The 18186-nt window shown below is 41.7% G+C and overlaps 1 protein-coding gene across 1 annotated transcript in view; it reads left to right on the top strand.

Moving 5' to 3' along the window:
• Positions 1-18186, top strand: part of SLC35D4 (solute carrier family 35 member D4) — a 57287-nt gene that overhangs the window by 22380 nt on the left and 16721 nt on the right. The window contains exons 11-13 of the mRNA XM_009493671.2: positions 4954-4988; positions 6262-6331; positions 9116-9209. Of these exons, the coding sequence (XP_009491946.2) occupies positions 4954-4988; positions 6262-6331; positions 9116-9209 (199 nt within the window). The remainder of the gene's footprint in view (positions 1-4953; positions 4989-6261; positions 6332-9115; positions 9210-18186) is intronic.

The raw sequence follows: 18186 nt of genomic DNA, 5'->3' as shown, positions 1-18186 counted from the left end.
GGGCTGAAATCTTTCTGCTGCAGAAGGCACTGGCAGGGTTTGTCTCCTTGCGAGACCTCTGTGCATGTAGTTGTAGTGGAGATGACTGCCACTTCCCAAATTTGGATGAAGCTGGTCAGAGTCTTTGAGAGCTATGTAGAGCTATGTATGTGTACACACAGCTTTATTGCACAAGCTTAATTTCTGTAGAAAACAGTCAAAAGTATTTTTAAATCACACTGAGCAGAGGGCATTTTACTCTGCACGTTCTCTGAATGGGCGCTGACTCCTCACGGGTAGTTCTGGGCCAGAATTACTGTAAACATGTGCTTATCTCTGTCAGAGGGTGCCCAGCACTAAATTTTGTGATTTAGCAAGTATTAAGGTCTATGCTGCTTCCTCTACTCAGGGCTTCTCAGGGACTGTTTTGGCCATGACGGGATCCCAGTTCCACCTCCAGAACAGAACAGTCTAATGTGTACTGGTGGTCTTGTCTGTGTGAGCATGATTCTATGATTTATGAAGGAACTTGCTCGTGTGGTATTGGTGCAACTTTCTCCTCTTAGGACTATTATCAGTAAGCCTTTATAGCTCCTTATTTCTAACCCAGATCAGACAGATGACATGCAGCTGTGCGGGGAAAAGAAAGCAGCTGTGTGGGCACAGCCAGATAGTGTTTAGAATCATAGAATCATTTAGGTTGGAAAATACCCTTGAGATCATTGAGTACAAGCATAAACCTAACACTGCCAAGTCCACCGCTGAACCATGTCCGTAAGCAGCACACCTACATATCTTTTAAATACCTCCAGGGATGGTGACTCAACCACTTCCCTGGGCAGCCTGTTCCAGTGCTTGATAACCCTTTTGGTGAAAAGATTTTTCCTAATATATAGGAAAATATATAGGAAAAAATATACAATAGAGGCTGTTCAAAGCGTTTCTGTTTGATATGAAAGCACAGTTGTACTCTGAGTGCGGAGACTGCCTGGATAGAACAGATTAAAAGTTCTGCCCCAAGCTACTGGGTGTTAGAATGTACCAATATGTTAGATTAAAAATATATATATATTTAGATTAAAAAGGAACATTAACTGTATTGGCTCTGTTGGACACTTCCAGAGGTGCAACTGAAATTAGCAAAGTCCCCTAACATATGCTGTCCCTACATGCCATGCACTGTTTCTTGTTTTAAAATCTGGAACAGTTTGGGAGGGGAGAACATCTTAAGCAAATGTACATGAGCAGGAACTTTCCAGAACTAAACGGATCCGAAGAAGTATTTGCTGATGTTGAAAGTGTGGCGTTCTTCTCACTTCATCACTTACAGCATGATTATTGAATGGCTTTTAAAAAAGGAGCCAGCCCAGGAACACATAGAGGAGGGGAAGCAGAGCTGTGCTATGCAGAGAAGGGAGGGGTGATGTTGCTTTTCAGTGCCCAACCCCATCCTGTTCATCCATGTCCCTTGTGTTTAAGCATGTGGAGCAGGGAGGGCGAGGAAGAGAAGAGAGGAAATGTACTTCCAAGAACCTCCCTCTGATCCTCCAGTCTTGTTCCCACCACCTTTTTTTACTGCAGCATTGTATTTCCCTGTACTCTGACTTCTGCGTTAGTGTTCTACTTCCTCGTGTTTTTTTCCAGAAATCTTGCATTTTCTTTTATTCCTTTCCAGTCCTCCACTTCTTATCAAGCAGGCAACCAGATTTCTCTGCCCCCCCACCCCAGCTAGCTGGCAAGGGGTAGTGTGAGGTGGGCAGGTAGTAACATCTACCTGGCATGTTGAGGGATACATAACGCGTCTTAGAAGTGGGTCATGGCTCATCTTGGTCTTTCTCCTATGCTGAGGCAGGTAGAGATATGTTACTTCTTGTGGAGAACCTGGAAGAAAGTTTCAGTACATCCCAGTATCTGTCATTGTCTGATATTTATTCACAAAGGCATGCCAGATAGCCTAGCAGTCACTGGTGAGGAGACAACAAAGACTTACAGTGGGAGAATTTCAAATAGTGAATAAATGACACTGACAAAGGCGTGAGGTAAAGGTTCTACTCTATGCAGCTAAACTACATCTGGCTTCATCTGTCACTTTTGTGAATTAAAAAAACTGCAGTAGACTTTCTGCAATAGGGAAGGGCAGCTTTGCAGGCATAAATTGCTTTTCTTGTTGGCAGAACCTCTTTTTAGCCAGAAAGAAAACCACAGGTGACCCAGCCCTCAGTATTGAGTGCAGGGGAAAAAGAGAGGAGCAGAGAAATCCAGCACAGGGATTTTGGTTTTGCTGCAGCCTGATGTTCAGGCTGTCCTGCTGGAAACCTCTGAATCCCTAATCTGGTTTTACAACATCATGGTGTCTTTTCTACTGTTGTTCTGTTCAGACCAGAGTTACAGTACAGCTTTAATGCCATCTAACCCATTTGCCTTAACCTACCCCACACTTCACAGGGAAAGTTTTGTTTTTCTCCTGTTTTCTTTGGATCGAGGCCTGGGATGTCTGGTAGGGTTATCAATTCCTCTTGGTTGCAGAAGGAAGTTTCTCTCTGAGTATTTCCCAATCTCAGTGTTTTTTTGTTTAAAAATTAATAATGCAAAAAGCAAAAGTGGAGAAACATGGCTTAGTCATAATTCTCATCACTGTTGATACAGTTTCACTTGCCCTGCCAGTCTCCTGTTTTCTCTGTTATTCAGTCAAAAGCAATAGGCCTTCGCTTCCTTTTTTCTCTTTACCAGCAGACTGAGGAATTGGACCTGTTTATTGTGATTTCTTCTTGGCATCCCATGCGGGGAGAGCGCGCGTGTGTGAGGAGGAGAGGCAGGGAGGAATTACCTGCTGTAAGGGATCTGCTCTGCCTTGTTTAACATCTTTGTCACAATCACATCTTTTAAAAACATGTATAAATATGGACAATGTGAACATACTGTGCCAGCTGATGCCTTTCAAAGACATTGTATAAAACATTAAGCCTAAAATACCCGCCTGCCTGTCACTCATGCACCATTTACTCCTTCAGCCCATTGTCTTCTGTGGCTGATTTCAGTGACAAGCTTCCCCGTCAAGGCTTCCTTGGTCACGGGATTTCCATGCTCTTTGCAGTTCCTTTTGCTACCGATGTCTCTGCGAATGACGCTGGGATTTACCAAAGCATGCCAAGGGCAGGCCACCAAGTGCAGTAGCCTGGTCACGTAGAGAACTGGGACCAGCTGAGAGTGAGCAGGCTTGGAAACGGTAGCTGTGTTAACACTGGAAAAGGGAGTTGGCCTGATATAAGCACCACGCTTATGATACTGTACTGCAGGCACTGGAGGTAGCTCATTTACAGCGAGTTCAGTTTTCCATTCCTCTGCTGGCTGGGTTGGCACTTCACTGCCATTACTGGGCCTAGTGAACTGTAAGAATCACTGGTAATTAGCCTGGGAAAATTGCCTAGCTTTAGCATTCGTAATATTAATGAATGTCTTTTTACCTTTGTAAGTGCAGTGCTTGCTGTTTATCAAGAAGCAACCTCTCCAGATACTCTTCTCTCCTTCTCCCTCTTGTCCTTTGTGTTTGTCATGGACGTATGTTGTTGGTAATTGGAGGAAGCTGTAGCTCTGCTTTGGAGACTTGCATGCTTCTCCCATCTTACAGTGCCCCAGAATATGTTTCTGTAGCCTTCTAACCTTGGAAACAACATGGAATGAAAAAATTTGGGAAAAAAATCAGAAATTTACTGGAAAAATCAGTAGCACTGAAAAAGGGTATGTGTAGCCTATACTGCAAACTCAGAGGATGAATTTTTTGTAGGACCTCAGAAATCTTAAGTGATACTCCAGGTAAAGAACTGGTCACAGCTGATTTTCTTGTTGACTTGTATCTTTCTGAAAGTGTGCATCATTTAGGCTGGTACTTGGTTTTATTTTCATGTGTTTTTTTTAATCTTGTTTAATTGCAGCATTTGTCCTTTCTCTAACTCACATTTTGGGCATGAATGTGCAGTGCATGCACAATCACATGCATAAGACTCTATATTGTACTCTTATATGCAATACATGCACATCCCTGTAAAGCAGACACCGGTACGCACGCAGCTGAAATTAATCCTCAGACAGAGGGACACTCAAGTCTAGACACAAGTACAGTTCTCTGTAGATTCTGTCTCAGTGCTGTCACCAGCTGGCTGAACAGCAGGTCTGTTGAAAAGGACTTGGAGGTAACAGTGAATGCTGAGATCTCTATGAGACAGTAGTGCGTGCTCATGGCAAATTAAGGTAAACCATGTATTGGGCTACATTAGAAGGAGCGTGACCATGAGATCAAGAGAAGGTATTATGAGCATTGCTGAGGCTGCAGCTGGAATACTCTTCAGTTTTGGGCCTCCTAGTCCAAGAAAGATACTGAGAAATTGAAGAACTAGCAGAGGGCTACTGACATTGTTAAGGACTTAGAGCACATGGCTTACTAGGAGAGTTTGAAGGAGCTAGTCTTGTTCAGACTGGCGAAGTGGAGACCAAGGTGCAACCTAAAAACTGCCTACACCTTCTTGAAAGGGAGTTGCAAAGATGACAGAGCCAAACTCTTCTAAGGAATGCCAGATGGTATAACACGGAACAACAACCATAAATTGCAGCTTTGGTGGTTTAAAGACAGGACATCAGGAAAAACTTCTTCACTTAGGAGGGTAGGGTGGCCTTGGGACAAGTTACCCAGAGAGGTGTGGAATCTCCATGCTGGGAGGTTTTTGAGACAGAGCCATAGAGGGCATGATCAAATATTGGTGATAGTCCTGCTTCAGGTGAGAGGTTGTATTAGGTGACCCTGGAGATTCCTTCCCAACCAACTTTTTTTTTTTTTTAAATTGATACTTATGCCTCAGTTATTCTACTTAACTGGAATAAGTTTCACCATGAAAAAACAAACACAAAGACATCAATTTATAATGTTCAGGCCATGTCATAAATTCTGTAGTATACAATTAATCTTTTTTTATTTTTCAGTGTGGTGCTGTTGGCCTCTGCATCCCACCCAGCAGGTAAAGTGGATTGAGTTGTTCCTTTTTTAGGTTTCCATATTGCCTTTCCTTTCCCTGCATGTTTTTAAAGGCCAAACCCTGTAGGAGTTTAGCTCTGGAATTCAATAGGAATATGACCAATAAGAAGATATGCTGTAGGAAGAGGAGAGGAGGGTATATAATACTGTGTAATTTGCATGATATTTACTAATACCTTTCTTAGCTGCCCTTTGCAAAGCAGCAGCATGGGACAGACAACGAAGAGCAGCTTTTGAGGTGGTGCATGGTAAACAACAAGGATTCCCTAGGTGAATATGTCCTCTTCAGAGCAGTGTCCCAGCAGTCCATATAGAACTGAGTTTCCTTCTCTGCATTGCCCTCAGTGCTATGCAGAGAGTTCATTTTGTTGCTTTCATAGGATGTATCCTGTTGCTTAAGCCCGTGGCAGGATTTGAAGTAGCAGAAGATCAAAGGCTAAAAATGGAGAAACTGAATATTTGATGGTGGCTAATACTCTTATCACACTGGTGTTTAAATAGTTAGAAGGATAAAGATTATTGTTTCTTTCACTAGACATTTGCTCAGTCAGAAAAACAAAGGAAGAAGCATTTCAATAAACATGAATTTCCCCTTTTGCCTGGTGGTGCATATTGTGTATATAGCATTCCCCCACCAGGATAGATAGACATGTTAAGCAAAATAGTCCTGCATTTCGAAAAGTGAAATATGGAGCTTCCTCCAAATCTGTAGAGCCTGAAGGCTGGAGAACTCCTGGGAGTTGTTGCTACCAAGAACAACCAGGGCTCAGGTTCTTGGAAATGCAAGTACTTGAGAGCTCTGCTTGGATCTGGGAGAAATTTTTTAAACCTCTCAACTTGCTCTGTGTGACAGAGTTCAAATGCCAGAGGGGGAAGCAGCCAACATATGTCTGTGTTTCCTGTTGCTTCAGTAGGAACTATCACGAGCTCTGTAATAAAAGAAGTGGATATGATGCATGTCTATCCACTGGCAACTGTTGCTTAAGCAGGATCTTCTGTATACTAGCAAAGAATACTCTTACGTATCCCTTTCCCCTTTTTCAACCAAAGGCAGGAACTGGCTAGAAGCAAGGTCAGAGAGAAATCATTAAACACACTAGAAATGTGGAAAGCATCATAAATGAAAAGTCAGCCAGCTGTAAAGGCTCAAACGAATGTTAAACTAGTAATGTTCATATAATTGCTGTTCCCCTGCTTGTAACAGCGGGTAATTTTTTTTCCCTGTGTTCCACTGAGTATATTGCTTTGTCCCTCAGGTGATCTCTTCAGTGTCTTGGACTTTCCATTCCTGTACTTCTACAGGTTTCATAGCAGCTGCTGCGCCAGGTAACCTCTCTATAACAGGACATGTGAATGTTTTCAAAATAAGAGACACCATTGACTTCCAACCTTGAATCTCAGTTAAAAATTTTGGAGCATGCAAAACCTTAGTTTTACTAGTTTCTGCTGGCATAAGCCAGTAAAACTGCAGAGAATATGTATCTGTGCATATCTGTGGATAGGCATTTGAAGGCCTGAGATTCAAATGTGCTGGAAGCATATGTGTTTATTTGAGTGAGTGCATTCTGATCAGGAGAGTTCCCAGTCACCAGTAAAATAATTTTTAACTAATATAGCAAAGCTTTCATAAATAGCATCTCTCAAATGCTTCTGAAGTCGGATTAGCCCTTGTAAAACTTGCTGTTAGCAGTGATTACAAAGTATTAGTCTCCAGCAGTATATGGGTGTACATGGATTTATTTGCCTGTACATGTTGTTATTTGGCAGAATGCTTTTTTTGGGTAAAAGGGAAAAGCTTTAACAAGCGTTCCTTTATTTTCAGTAGCAAAAGTTCACTGCCCCATAGTGTAATTCTCACAGGACAATGTAAGTATGTTTTCCATAGGTCTTAATTATCTCAAAACAATTTATTCCTGTCTTTCCCCTCCAGTCTTTTGCCAAATGGAAGTATTTTGTTTTTAGAGGAGGAAAAAATATTTTCATGCTAACTGATGGCAACAATTATTTCCTGATCATTAGGGATTTTCTTAATTGTATCCGGATTTTCCATTAAAAGGGGATATTAAAAATGATTGTTAAATAATTTCCCTATGTGTGTATTTTTTTGGTACAAAAGTGGCTTTTTCCAAAGGTGGACTATCGATACTACAAGTAAGTTGCAATTAGGTATTAATAAGTTGTTCCATGGTAGTGGTGAAATCTATTTCTTCTCAAAGGCAAGGTCTAGCTGCAGTCACTAACGGAGATCTGTCTAGCCCAGATATTCTTCTCTTTCACTTTGTTAGGATTTTACTGCTGTTGTAGCCTCCCACTTCTGTTTCCATTGCCCCAGGTTCAGTACATCTATAGCAGATAGCACTACAGCAAGTGGAAAGGAATAGTTAGATGGAGAAAACAAGCATCTCAGTTGCTCTCCTACATCTTGTAATCTAGTGTCTTTATAGACATAAAGGATTTGGGGGACAACCTATACAATGTAAAGTAAGGGTAACTGATGCGGCTAAACCTACTACCTGTGCAGAATGTCTGAAGCATTAGTAGTAAGGTGCAAAGTGCTCCATTCATTTAATGAAATAAATTGGTGTTAATTTTGACATCAATATTTCGGCTATTATAATTAGCTGTTTCACTTTTTATCTCTGAATTACACTAAACAGCTTCAAATCACTCCGACTAAAAGCTCTTCTCAGCACGGCAGAAGATGTGGAACAAACTTAAGCCAGCTGCTGGACTTTCAAAAGTTTGGGCAATGCTGTTTCATTGAACTGATTGATTTCTCAGAATGGAATGCTCTACTGTTCAGCACTTCATCCTCTGCCACAGGGAGCTGAGCTTGGGCCTATCTTTTATCATCAAAGCAGCATTTGCTTTCTTGACTCCAGCCACAGCAGATAGTCCTTTGGGGTCTCGCGTTATGGCTCTGTAAGAAACCCTAGTACCTCCTACTCCTGGGCAGTTATCTTACCCTACTGTTTGGTGTATCAGAAACACCTGTACTGACTTGACATGTGGCTGAGACACAACTTTGCCACATGTACTGATCAGGGAACAGCGCTTGGCTGAAGTGCTGGAGCCCAGCATGCAACTTCTGACCTGGAGAGCCACTGTTTTCCACCATTCCTGCTATTGCAGAGAGAGCACCAACTGCATTGCATCAGTATCCAGAGCAGCATGCCTTCTTCAAATACCAAGGCACTTTTGGCCTCACCACCTGTGTGCTGTGTTGATCCTATCTCCTTTCCCATGCAGCTTCCCACAGTACTTTGTCATCTCTTATGCCTCTCAAGCAGCCACACAGTAATTTGTGCCTTACATATTCTGAAGTCCTTTTCTAGTCCCTGCTTGCTGTTTATGCTGTTTCACTGGTTCACAACCAGTGGGTTGTAAGTATGTCATGAGTGAAACAAAATCCAGAGCCAAAGCTCATAAGCTCTGTGAGGTCCAGTGACATGTGGAACAGAGTTTCCTTAGGAGTAGTCTTGGCTACAGGAGCATTGGGGAGTACTGTCCTATATGACTTGAGAATCAAAATCTACTTAATCATCAGCAGAGAGCTTTGGAGTATTCTGTTCCCAGTACTACTGAGTCATCTGTCTATTTGTTATACAGTAGAGATGCATTTTACTTCCTAATTGGAATTTTAGGCTTCATGAAGTTTAAACAGCTTGAAAGCTTCAGGCAGAAACTTTCCAGTGGTTATTTTTCCAGTTTAAGGCTCTGTGGAGGTTGAAGTGAGTTAGTTGCCAAACATGTGTGGCTCCTGTTGAAACTAACATTGCCTTTATTCAGAGCCATTTCAATGCCTGAACTTAATATTTCACCTCATGTTTCCAATAATCTCTACTTTTCTGATTATGCAAGTGCATTAGAGACCAGCCATAAGAGCGTCAGACTTACTTTACTCAGACTCTAGTCACTGACTGGACAAAACCTGAGATGTACTGGACGTAATGTAAGCTCTTTGTCCACCAGCTTGCTTTCTTCAAATGGGACTAACACTGCTTGAAGGGTGACTGTTCAGTTCTGCATTAGAAAAACCAAGATGGCTGTAAGAGGTTGCTTAGTTGAAATTAAGAGACTTTATTAACAAACTTTCCCCATCATTTGCAGTGGACTATTGGGATTCTTTCTGATGTTGCACACAGTGAAGCTAAAAAGCAGCACAACTTCAGGGCAATATGCAGCATGGAGTTTCCTTGCAAAGGTAAGAGAAGGACTGTCACAAGAACACAGAGGATCTGTGCTTCTCCCAGGAGAACTGAGGAATTTCTGCATCACTCTAGTTTCCCTTGCTATTCCTATTTGACGCTCCTAGGGCCTGTCTGTGCAACCTACATGTAGAGTTGAGGCAACAAATATCAGGTGTGTAGTAAGCCAGGATTGTTAGCTGAGATGAAATACTGTATATAGACTGAGTTTAACGGAGCTGGGCTGATTATTGCAGCTAAGGATTTGTCCTACTGAATCCCAGTAATACAAATGTATACTTTCCAAAGGTGTTTTGGAGAAGAATACTCCTTCTGAGAGTGTGTGCACCAGCCGTTGTTTCCAGTGTGTCTTCCCAGAGCCAAGAGTTAAAACTAGTTCCCTGAAGTTCAGTACCAGAACTCCCACTGCTATCGTTGCAGGGGAGAGTAGTGGATGTTGTTTGCCTTGACATTAACAAGGCTTTTGACAGTATCTCCCACAATGTTCTTTTATCCAAATTAGACTGTTACAGTCTGGATGGGCAGAGAATTAGATGGGTAAAAAAAATGGTTGGATGATCAGGCTCAGAAGGTAGAGGTTAATGATTCCTACTCTAACTGGAGGCTTGTGACAACTGGAGTAGCACAGGGGTCTGTCCTGGGACCCTTCCTGTTTAACACCTTTATTGAAGAATCAGAGTGCACTGACCTTTGCAAAGGACACTGAACTGGGAGCACCAGTCAATAATGCTGAAGGACAGGGTTGCCTTCTGGAGGGACCTGGACAGGCTGGAGGAGTGGGCCAACAGAAATCTTACAAAATTCAGCAAGGACAAGATGTGAAGCCCTGCACATGGGAAGGAAGAGCCCCTGGCGATAATACAGGCTGGGGACTGGATGGCTGGGAAGCAGCTCTGTAGAAAAGGACCTGGGGATTTTGGTAGACAGCAAGCTGAACGTGAGCCAGCAGTGTGCCCTGGCAGATGAGGCCAAAAGTATCCTGGGTTGTACTAACAGTAGCACAGGCAGTAAATTCATGGAAGTGATCATGTCCCTCGACTCAGCACTTGTTAGACCGCACCTGGAATAGGGAGCCTTGTTTTAGGCACCTCAGTACAGGGAAGACATAGATAATCTGGAGCGAGTTCGGCAGAGGGCTGCCAAGAAGCTCAGGGGCTGGAGCACTTGCCTTGTGAGGAGCGACTGCTGGACCAGGCTTGTTCAGCCTGGAAGAGAGACAGCTTTGGGAGCACCTAACAAACAGCAGCTGCCCGGTAGCTATGGGCTAGAAATTATCAAGATTTTATCTTGATATGGGCAAGAAATTATCAAGACAGATCCAGGTTCTTCACAGTGGTGCATGGTGGGGGTGTGTGTGAAAGAAAACAAGCATAAGTTGAAACAAGAGAGGTTCAGATTGGGTATAAGGAAAAACTTTTTCAACCTGAGAACAAGTCAGGCAGGGGCACAGGTTGCCCAGGGAGGCTGTGCAGTCTTCGTCTTTGAAGGTTTTTCAAGACTCAACTGGACAAAGCCCTGAGCAACCTAGTCTGACCTCCTGAGGTCCATTCCTACTGGAATTATCCTATGATCTGTGGATCTAGGGTCTGGCTGTACTTGATTTAAGTTATTAACAGCTCATTTGTTAAATTGTCAGTGGTAAATGCAGTCAGAAGAGCTTGTCAGACTCCTTTTCCCTGGTTAGATTTTACTTACTCAGCTAGGTCATCTGAAAACCACAACCTTCCTATGTGGTTTGTGATCGCAGCTTTCCTACTACAGTGAATGAAGCTGTTACCTTACCAAATTAAAAAAAAAAAAAAAGAAGTAGACTTGCATAATATGCGTGTTTAGAAACTGTAGTCAGATGAGTCTTTGGTTTTTCTGGGGATAACAAGAAGGGAGTGATATGGCTCGTTCCGTGCTTTGCAAGCTGTCCCACACTGTACAAGTCACATAGAGTTTCTCATGAGTTTGAATTCCTTCCAAACATTCTGACTGTGCAGATTTTAGTACCTTAGCTTTCTTCTTCCTCCTTGGTAGCAAGTCAGTTGATCTAAAGCTTGCTCTTGCATCTTTCTTTTTTTTTTTTCAAACATTCTGGGTTGGAGATGGGAATAGCTAGCTCTGGTAGTAGGTATTGTGAATAAGGAGAAATGGTTCTACATGTGGTATTTATGACCTATCCAAAAAAAAATGCAGGCAAAGATGTGTTGTGAAATATATTTTAAGCAGATTTGGGTCCTTCCCAGCTGAAGTGGATCAGAGCCACAGAGTCTGGACTGGATCAAAGCTTTCCCGAAGTTCAAGGGTTTCTAGATTTGTGGGGTTTTGGCCAACTCTAGATATAAATTAGACAAAGTTTGTTCTAGCCACCGTTGTCAATGTAATTATGTGCCTTTATAGCAACTAAAGATTTGTCCCTGTGTCACTATGATAATTTAATCTGTTCTTCAGCCTTAAAAGTCTGTGTTTGTTAATGTGCTTGGCTTAATTATCTTGCTTAGGAAGGTTTTTGTAACAGAGCAAATTAGTCCTTTTCCTGTTGTAGCTTCTAACCAGTGCTCAAATTATGTCCTGTCTTGAGTTCAAGGAGGGGAATAAGTAATAAGGACATGAGATCTGTCTGTAGCACTAACAATTTTATCAAAACTATCAGTTTCCCTAATGTCTTTCACTAGTGTTTTAAAGCTTGCTGTAAGAATGATTTTAGGGCTCAGTCATACCCATCTGAGGCAGCATGAGGAGCATGGAAGAACTGCTGCTTCAAGTGCTGAAATGCAGCTGATTTGGGGGTAGAAGTCAGTGAATGCTTGAAAAATTTGGAAACACTATACATCAGTTTCAGAACAGAGATCAAAAGAGACTGCAGAGACAGACATGGACAGGCAGAAGGCAAGAGCTGAACTGGAGCTTGCCTACAAGGGTAAGGGCTGATCTACCCACTCCCACAAAATTCTCACAAGGTATCTTGTAACTGTAAGGAACCATGAATTTACATATGGGGTAGTTAAGAGGAGTCATATCTATCTATCACTAATGCTGCTTCCTGCAGGTGTTTGGAAGTGTTAAAACTACATACTGATGCAGCCCAACATTGCCTGGGTATGAGGGCTGTCTCAATCACATCTTAAGTCAGCGTCAGTACAGAAAAGGAGTATTTAACTAGTACTGTAAAAATCTGTTTAAATCCAAGTGTGTGACTCCCTTTTAAAAAAACAAGGAAGGAAGTTAATGTGGATAAAGAATAAAGATAGAAACTATTTGAATCAGGACTTGCAGAATGAGATCCAGTGGAAAAAAAACCCTCTGGTCACAACAACGGCTCTGCGTTCCCACATGAGCATTTTTCTTGGATTGAGTGGTGCCCTATATCATCCTCTTAATCTCTCAGACTGACTGGAGTTTTCACCAGCAGTTGGAAAGGAGCAGCATTTGAGGCCAGAATATGTTTATTTTGCAAATGAGCCAAGAAAGGAGAACGCTGTAGTCCTCAGACAGCAGCTCAGGCCTCTAGGGAGGTGCAGAGAATCCGAAAATCTGTTTTCCATTTGGATGCTTTGTACCTATGTGACTGATGAGCTGGGGCTGAGATCGTTGTCACCGATTCATTTCTTGTTAAGTGCCGATCGACCAATAAACTAACCATGAGATCTGATCAGGCCTGCTTTGCAGATTCAAGGAGACATTCTTTGTGAAGCCCACATATTTGGCCTCCCTGCCCTCTAATTTTTCATTCACTTAAAAAGTGGAGCTGGGTCGTAACTTGTTTTTATGATACTTACTTTGGCTGTGGCAACTTAATCATTGTATGAGGTTTTTAAATTCTTCCCCGTAATGATTTCTGACAGCTTTCGTGTCAAAGCGTTGCTTTGTGCAGAGACAGACAAAGCACAGGTTTCATCTGTGTATATAGTCCTGTGTGATATTTATAGTGACAAATGCTCTCTGCACTTTTGCTGTGAAAGCAAATAGTGTGCGTGTTTAGTCATATCTGTATAGGTTTGTGCAAAATGCCAAAAAATCACTAAAGTGATCTGTAAAACAAAAAAAATGCTTTTAAGAAGCCCAAGAAATATGGACTGTTTGTCATAGCCTTGCACAGATTTAATCCCCAGAAGAGCAAGGATTTGAAGCTGTACTGAGATTTGTTGTTTTAATTTGAAAGCTATGCTAGTATCATGGGTCATGTACTGGAAAGAAAAACTGGAGATGCTCATATATACAGACAGAAGCATCTGGTGAGAACGCTAATGAGCTCTAACAGTGCTGTCAGTGAGTTTGTTTAGATTAAGGCTGCCAATCTATATCTGGTGATGAAACCTGTTAGGGTCTCTAGAAGTTAGGCAGCAGAAATAATCTAAATCATGAATAGAAGGGAAAAATGGTGTTTCAGAACTTTTCAACAAGATGCTGGTTAATTTTGAATTCATATTCCTGTATCATGTTTAGTGTTATCCCAATAAACTTGTAGTAGGGAGTTCAGCTTGTTTCCAATAGGAACCTATTGAGGCAGCTTGTTATAAAGAGAAAGAATAAATGGGAAGGTCAGTGGATTTCTTCCTCCCTCATCTGAAGAAATGAAGTTGGATAACTGAAATCAAGTTGCATTGAGTTTTACACTGTTTTTCTTACGCATTGGTTGGAAGAAAATTTAGATTAATCTGATCAGGAGTATACAACTCTTTTCTATATGGCCATCCCATGCACCTTTTTGTAATCTCTGGTGTATCTGAACAGTGTTGGAGACTCCCTGATACATAAAAGCATCCCCTGACAGCTGCTTTGGTTCCTTGCTTGTGAACTTTAGAAGTGTTTGCCCCAGGTCACCCTATGTTTAATGCTGGCTGCCAGACATTGTGAAAGTAATTTTGCAGGAGTGTCTGAAAGAGGATCTTATCCGTGGGTCCTATGTACCTAACTGTAGCCCATTGTACTTAGACCCCAGCAGTTTTAGTCCTCCCCCGAAATATATAACAGCTATTCAGAATGTCTCCTGTAGTCTTTGATTTTCTATTTTGTGTCTGTGTATCTGCTTCTTTGGTCCCCATGGATTCTTGAAGAGAATGGACAGACTAGATCCATCTTCCTGTCAGTGCAAAAAAATGGATGATATCCCTCTTAAAGATTGGAAAAGTACTGATGTTTTTTATTAAAGCAGAAATTCTCTTTTTCCTGCTTCTCATAAAATGGAGAGGCCACAACTACAAGTCTTCTGGGGCTCCTAGTCTGGTTATGCTCACTGCACCTCTCTTCACAGATAGCAGTTCACATGAGAATTTTATCTGCTTTAATTCCAGGAGCAAACCAACCAAGAGAAATAAAACAAATTCATGCTTTTCCACATTTTTGCAGTCTTAAAGCCTCTGCTAAAGCATGTGCTCCTATTTGTGTATCTCTCAATTCCTCTCTCGCTGCTGCTTAGCCATGCAAGTGTTATAAAATATTCTGGTCCAGCATGTCAGTTCCTTACTGCTGCAGAGGGCTCTTTACTTGCAGAAATAAGTGCCACTCTGAAAGAGTCCTGCCGTTGGTACCTTTTGAAGCAAATGACTCTCCTTGTTCATCTCTGCCCTAATGGAGAGGATTCTGGATAAAAAAATCTGTTTAAAAATGTTATATGTATATCATAACCAGAACAAGAATGTGTTTGGTTATCTGGCACTTGCCCACTTGGTTATATTGTAGACTGAAGTAGTGTCGTCTTTGCATGCTGCTGTGCTCCGGCAAAAGTGACAGTGAGATTCTTGGCTGAAAATCACATTGCTTTCTTGGCCTGGACCTCATAAAGCTTTATGCAAAAATGTCATCTACTCCCACTGGAGTTCCAGAAACACAGTGCATTTTCATTCGGCAAAGATCCTGCACTGCGTGCAAGGCTGTCTCAAGATCTCTGCTCACCCAACCTGGAAAAACTGTGCAGCTGCAAGCCAAAACCCTGGGACAGAGAGGGAATTGTGTGCTAGACCTGACCAGATTCTGCTGGTAGGTGCTCTCCATGGCACTGGTGTGGTTTGAAGTGTGTCTCTAATCTGAGAGAGGGCGTTTCCATGACCCTAAAGCTTTCAAGTATGCCAAGAAGGGGTTCATAAAAGTAGAAGTGAGCTTCTTTCATCTACACAGCTTGTGTACTCTTATACATGTGGATATGCACACACATATGCGTAAAGGTAATTGAAAATGGTAAAAATCCTTATTGATTTGTGGTTTGTCCTCACTGTATGGAATATGTACATTTATTCTTGACACAGATATTTGATTCCTGTGAGTCACCATGAGGACTATGCAAATACCTTGGAAAAGAAAATGTGTTTCTCAGCTGAGCTTGACGAGCAGATAAGGCAATCAGTGTGCTCTTAACTGTGTCTTAAGGGTCTATAAAAAAGACCAGTTGCTGAAACCTTAAAAGTATAGGTTTTCGGGTAGTTTCCATGGAGACAGCTTGATAGTTACATTGTAGCATCCAACACTAATTACACCATATAATTGCTGGGAAGACATCAGTCTCCATAACAACTCCTTTGTATGCTACATGACCAGTAAGCTAAGTGGCACAGGCTCCCTAGGGGCACTAATGCAATTTAAGAAAGCTGTCTTGTAAGAATAGCTGAGACTTGAAGATCCTGAATCTCCGGATAATGGAAAATTTTAATACGTACATTAAGAGGTATTGTATAGGGCTGCAGTTGTATATCCATTGAAAATGGCAGCTACACAGCTTTGGGGCATGACATGGTCGCACAAATAAGTACATAAAGTTATGTGTTGCGCCGTGGGGGTAGTATTGCAGCACAATTTTCATCTGTGCTTGATATAATACATACAGTCTCAACAGACACTAATTGATAAGATTGAGCCCTAAGAGATGCTCTGAATTAGTTTGTTTCCTTTTATCCATCATGATATCCATTTGAAGTGCATCATATACATTTGGTATTGTCATTCTCTTGAACATAAAGCTAACTGCAGAACCACTAGCTTGGAGTATGTCTTTGGAAGGTACTTTTTCACTCCTACCCTTGACAAACTGTCGCTATATACTTGACAGTAGAAAATGACAATTTAAAAGTAGATTTTGTCAAATCCAGCAGAATTTTGAATTGCAGAGGATGCAGGTTCATTGTTTCCTCTGCATAATAGATTCCTAGTCTCCCATGTTTTTATTTGGTCTCCTGGAGCTACTTACATATGGAGAGCTGAGACTGGGAGATGAATCATAAGTGTGACAAAGACAAAAGAATGAGGACTGTTTTGGAAATCGTTTCCATTGCTAATGTACTGATGTAAATGCCAAAATTATATGGGAGAACCATGCACTATATAACACACTAATGTAGAAGGTTTCAAAGCTAGCTAAGGCTAGGCTTCCAAAGATGAGCAAAACCAGCCACATTCTTCTCCCTTGCTGGTTCCCTGTTCTTTTCAGGATCTGGGTTCCTAGCTGCCTTTTTGATTCTTAAAAACCTTCATGGGTGAAATGTCTCCAGACTGCCTCACAAACCTTGAGCGTGATCACTGACCTCTCTGACAGGCACTTTGTGTCACACTCAGGTTGCTTTCTCCAGAAACTTCTCATGTTAGCGAGCTTCTGCTGAGTGAAATGGGTCTCCCTCTCTTTCTCTTCCTCTCCCTCCCCAACTCAGAACCAATCTTTGCAAAATCTCAACTGCGTTCATTTTTCAATCCCACGCTGTACACTTGTTTATGGATTAGATTTTGACTTTCAACAAAAGTCAGCAAACAGCCATAGGGCTCTGGGGGAGGCAGACTGAATAGCCTATGTCCTGGCCCTGAAATATGTGGTGGTCAGGAAAATCACATAGGTTTCAAACAATCTCAGGAGATGACTGTGAGCTGTTCTCGTCCTAGTCACAGCTAGCACAGAGAGGAAGAGGGCAGAGTCCAGCTTTCTCTCCATGCATGTTGCTATGGTTAGTTGTCCTAAGGGGGCAGAAGGAAATGGGTCTTCTTGCAGAGGCTTCCCCACCCTTGGTGGGAATGGGAGGCCAAAGACTGTAGTCAAGTAGAGTCACTTCTTTCACTGTCTTCCCATGCATAGGACACATGGGGACTGCTGAGGCCCACAGGGCTAAGTGTGTAACCTTGTGACATTGCTCATAAAAGGCATTGCTCAAAATGGATTAGCTGTGTTAATGTTTTAAAAAACTTTTTTTCAAGTATCAAGCTTTTTAAGGTTTCTGGTAGAGTATTTTGACCTTTTGTAACAGTGAATGGCTAAAAAGCCCTGGAAAGACTTTTGGTTTTGAATGGAAAAATAAAACCTTAAAGAATACCAATTCTTCCTTGCAGTCCTTAGCATAATAATAATAATAATAGCATGTTGGTTTCTTTCCATTACATCATTACTGAAACAGCATAAACACCAGAGAATGGCAATGCAGAGACTGTGTCTCTGTTATTGTTGGGTTGTATGGAAAGGGGTCAGCAAGGAGATTTAGTTATCTGGTCTGGCAATTGTTTGTTTGTGAATTAGGTTTTCCCAAAGGAGTCGTGAGATGGGAAATACAATAGGAAATGGACTTTATACATGCACAGAAATACCAAAACTGTAAGTGTTATGCGGGAGAGAGGTTGTTGGAAACTTGCTATTTTTGCTAACAGATTTTTAAAAAATACTTGATTATGCATCCCAAAGTTTCCTGTGCTATTTTTGATACTAGTGATATCCTCCACGGAGTTCTGAGTTAGTCATGACAGAAAAATGTTTTACATCTGATAATGTTGACAAGGAACATAAGCACTTCAGGTGTTTCTATAGATTTTTAACAAGGGAAAAATGCATTATATTGCTTTTTATTAAAATATTCCCCTTAAGCTAGGCATCCTCATTGGTTCTGACAATATCCTCGAACCCTTTCAGCAACACTTGTGCTTTCCATGTGTAAGGAAAGCGGCACCCACAGAATCTGTTCTTTTATAGCAGTGATACTGGGGGCAAGAAGAGGTTTGAAGATGCACTCAAAAGACGCATAG

The sequence above is a fragment of the Pelecanus crispus genome, chromosome 2 (assembly GCF_030463565.1).
Source record: "Pelecanus crispus isolate bPelCri1 chromosome 2, bPelCri1.pri, whole genome shotgun sequence".
Classification (NCBI taxonomy): domain Eukaryota; kingdom Metazoa; phylum Chordata; class Aves; order Pelecaniformes; family Pelecanidae; genus Pelecanus; species Pelecanus crispus.
Note: the sequence above shows the minus strand (reverse complement) of the source record. Positions and strands in the feature narration are given on the sequence as shown.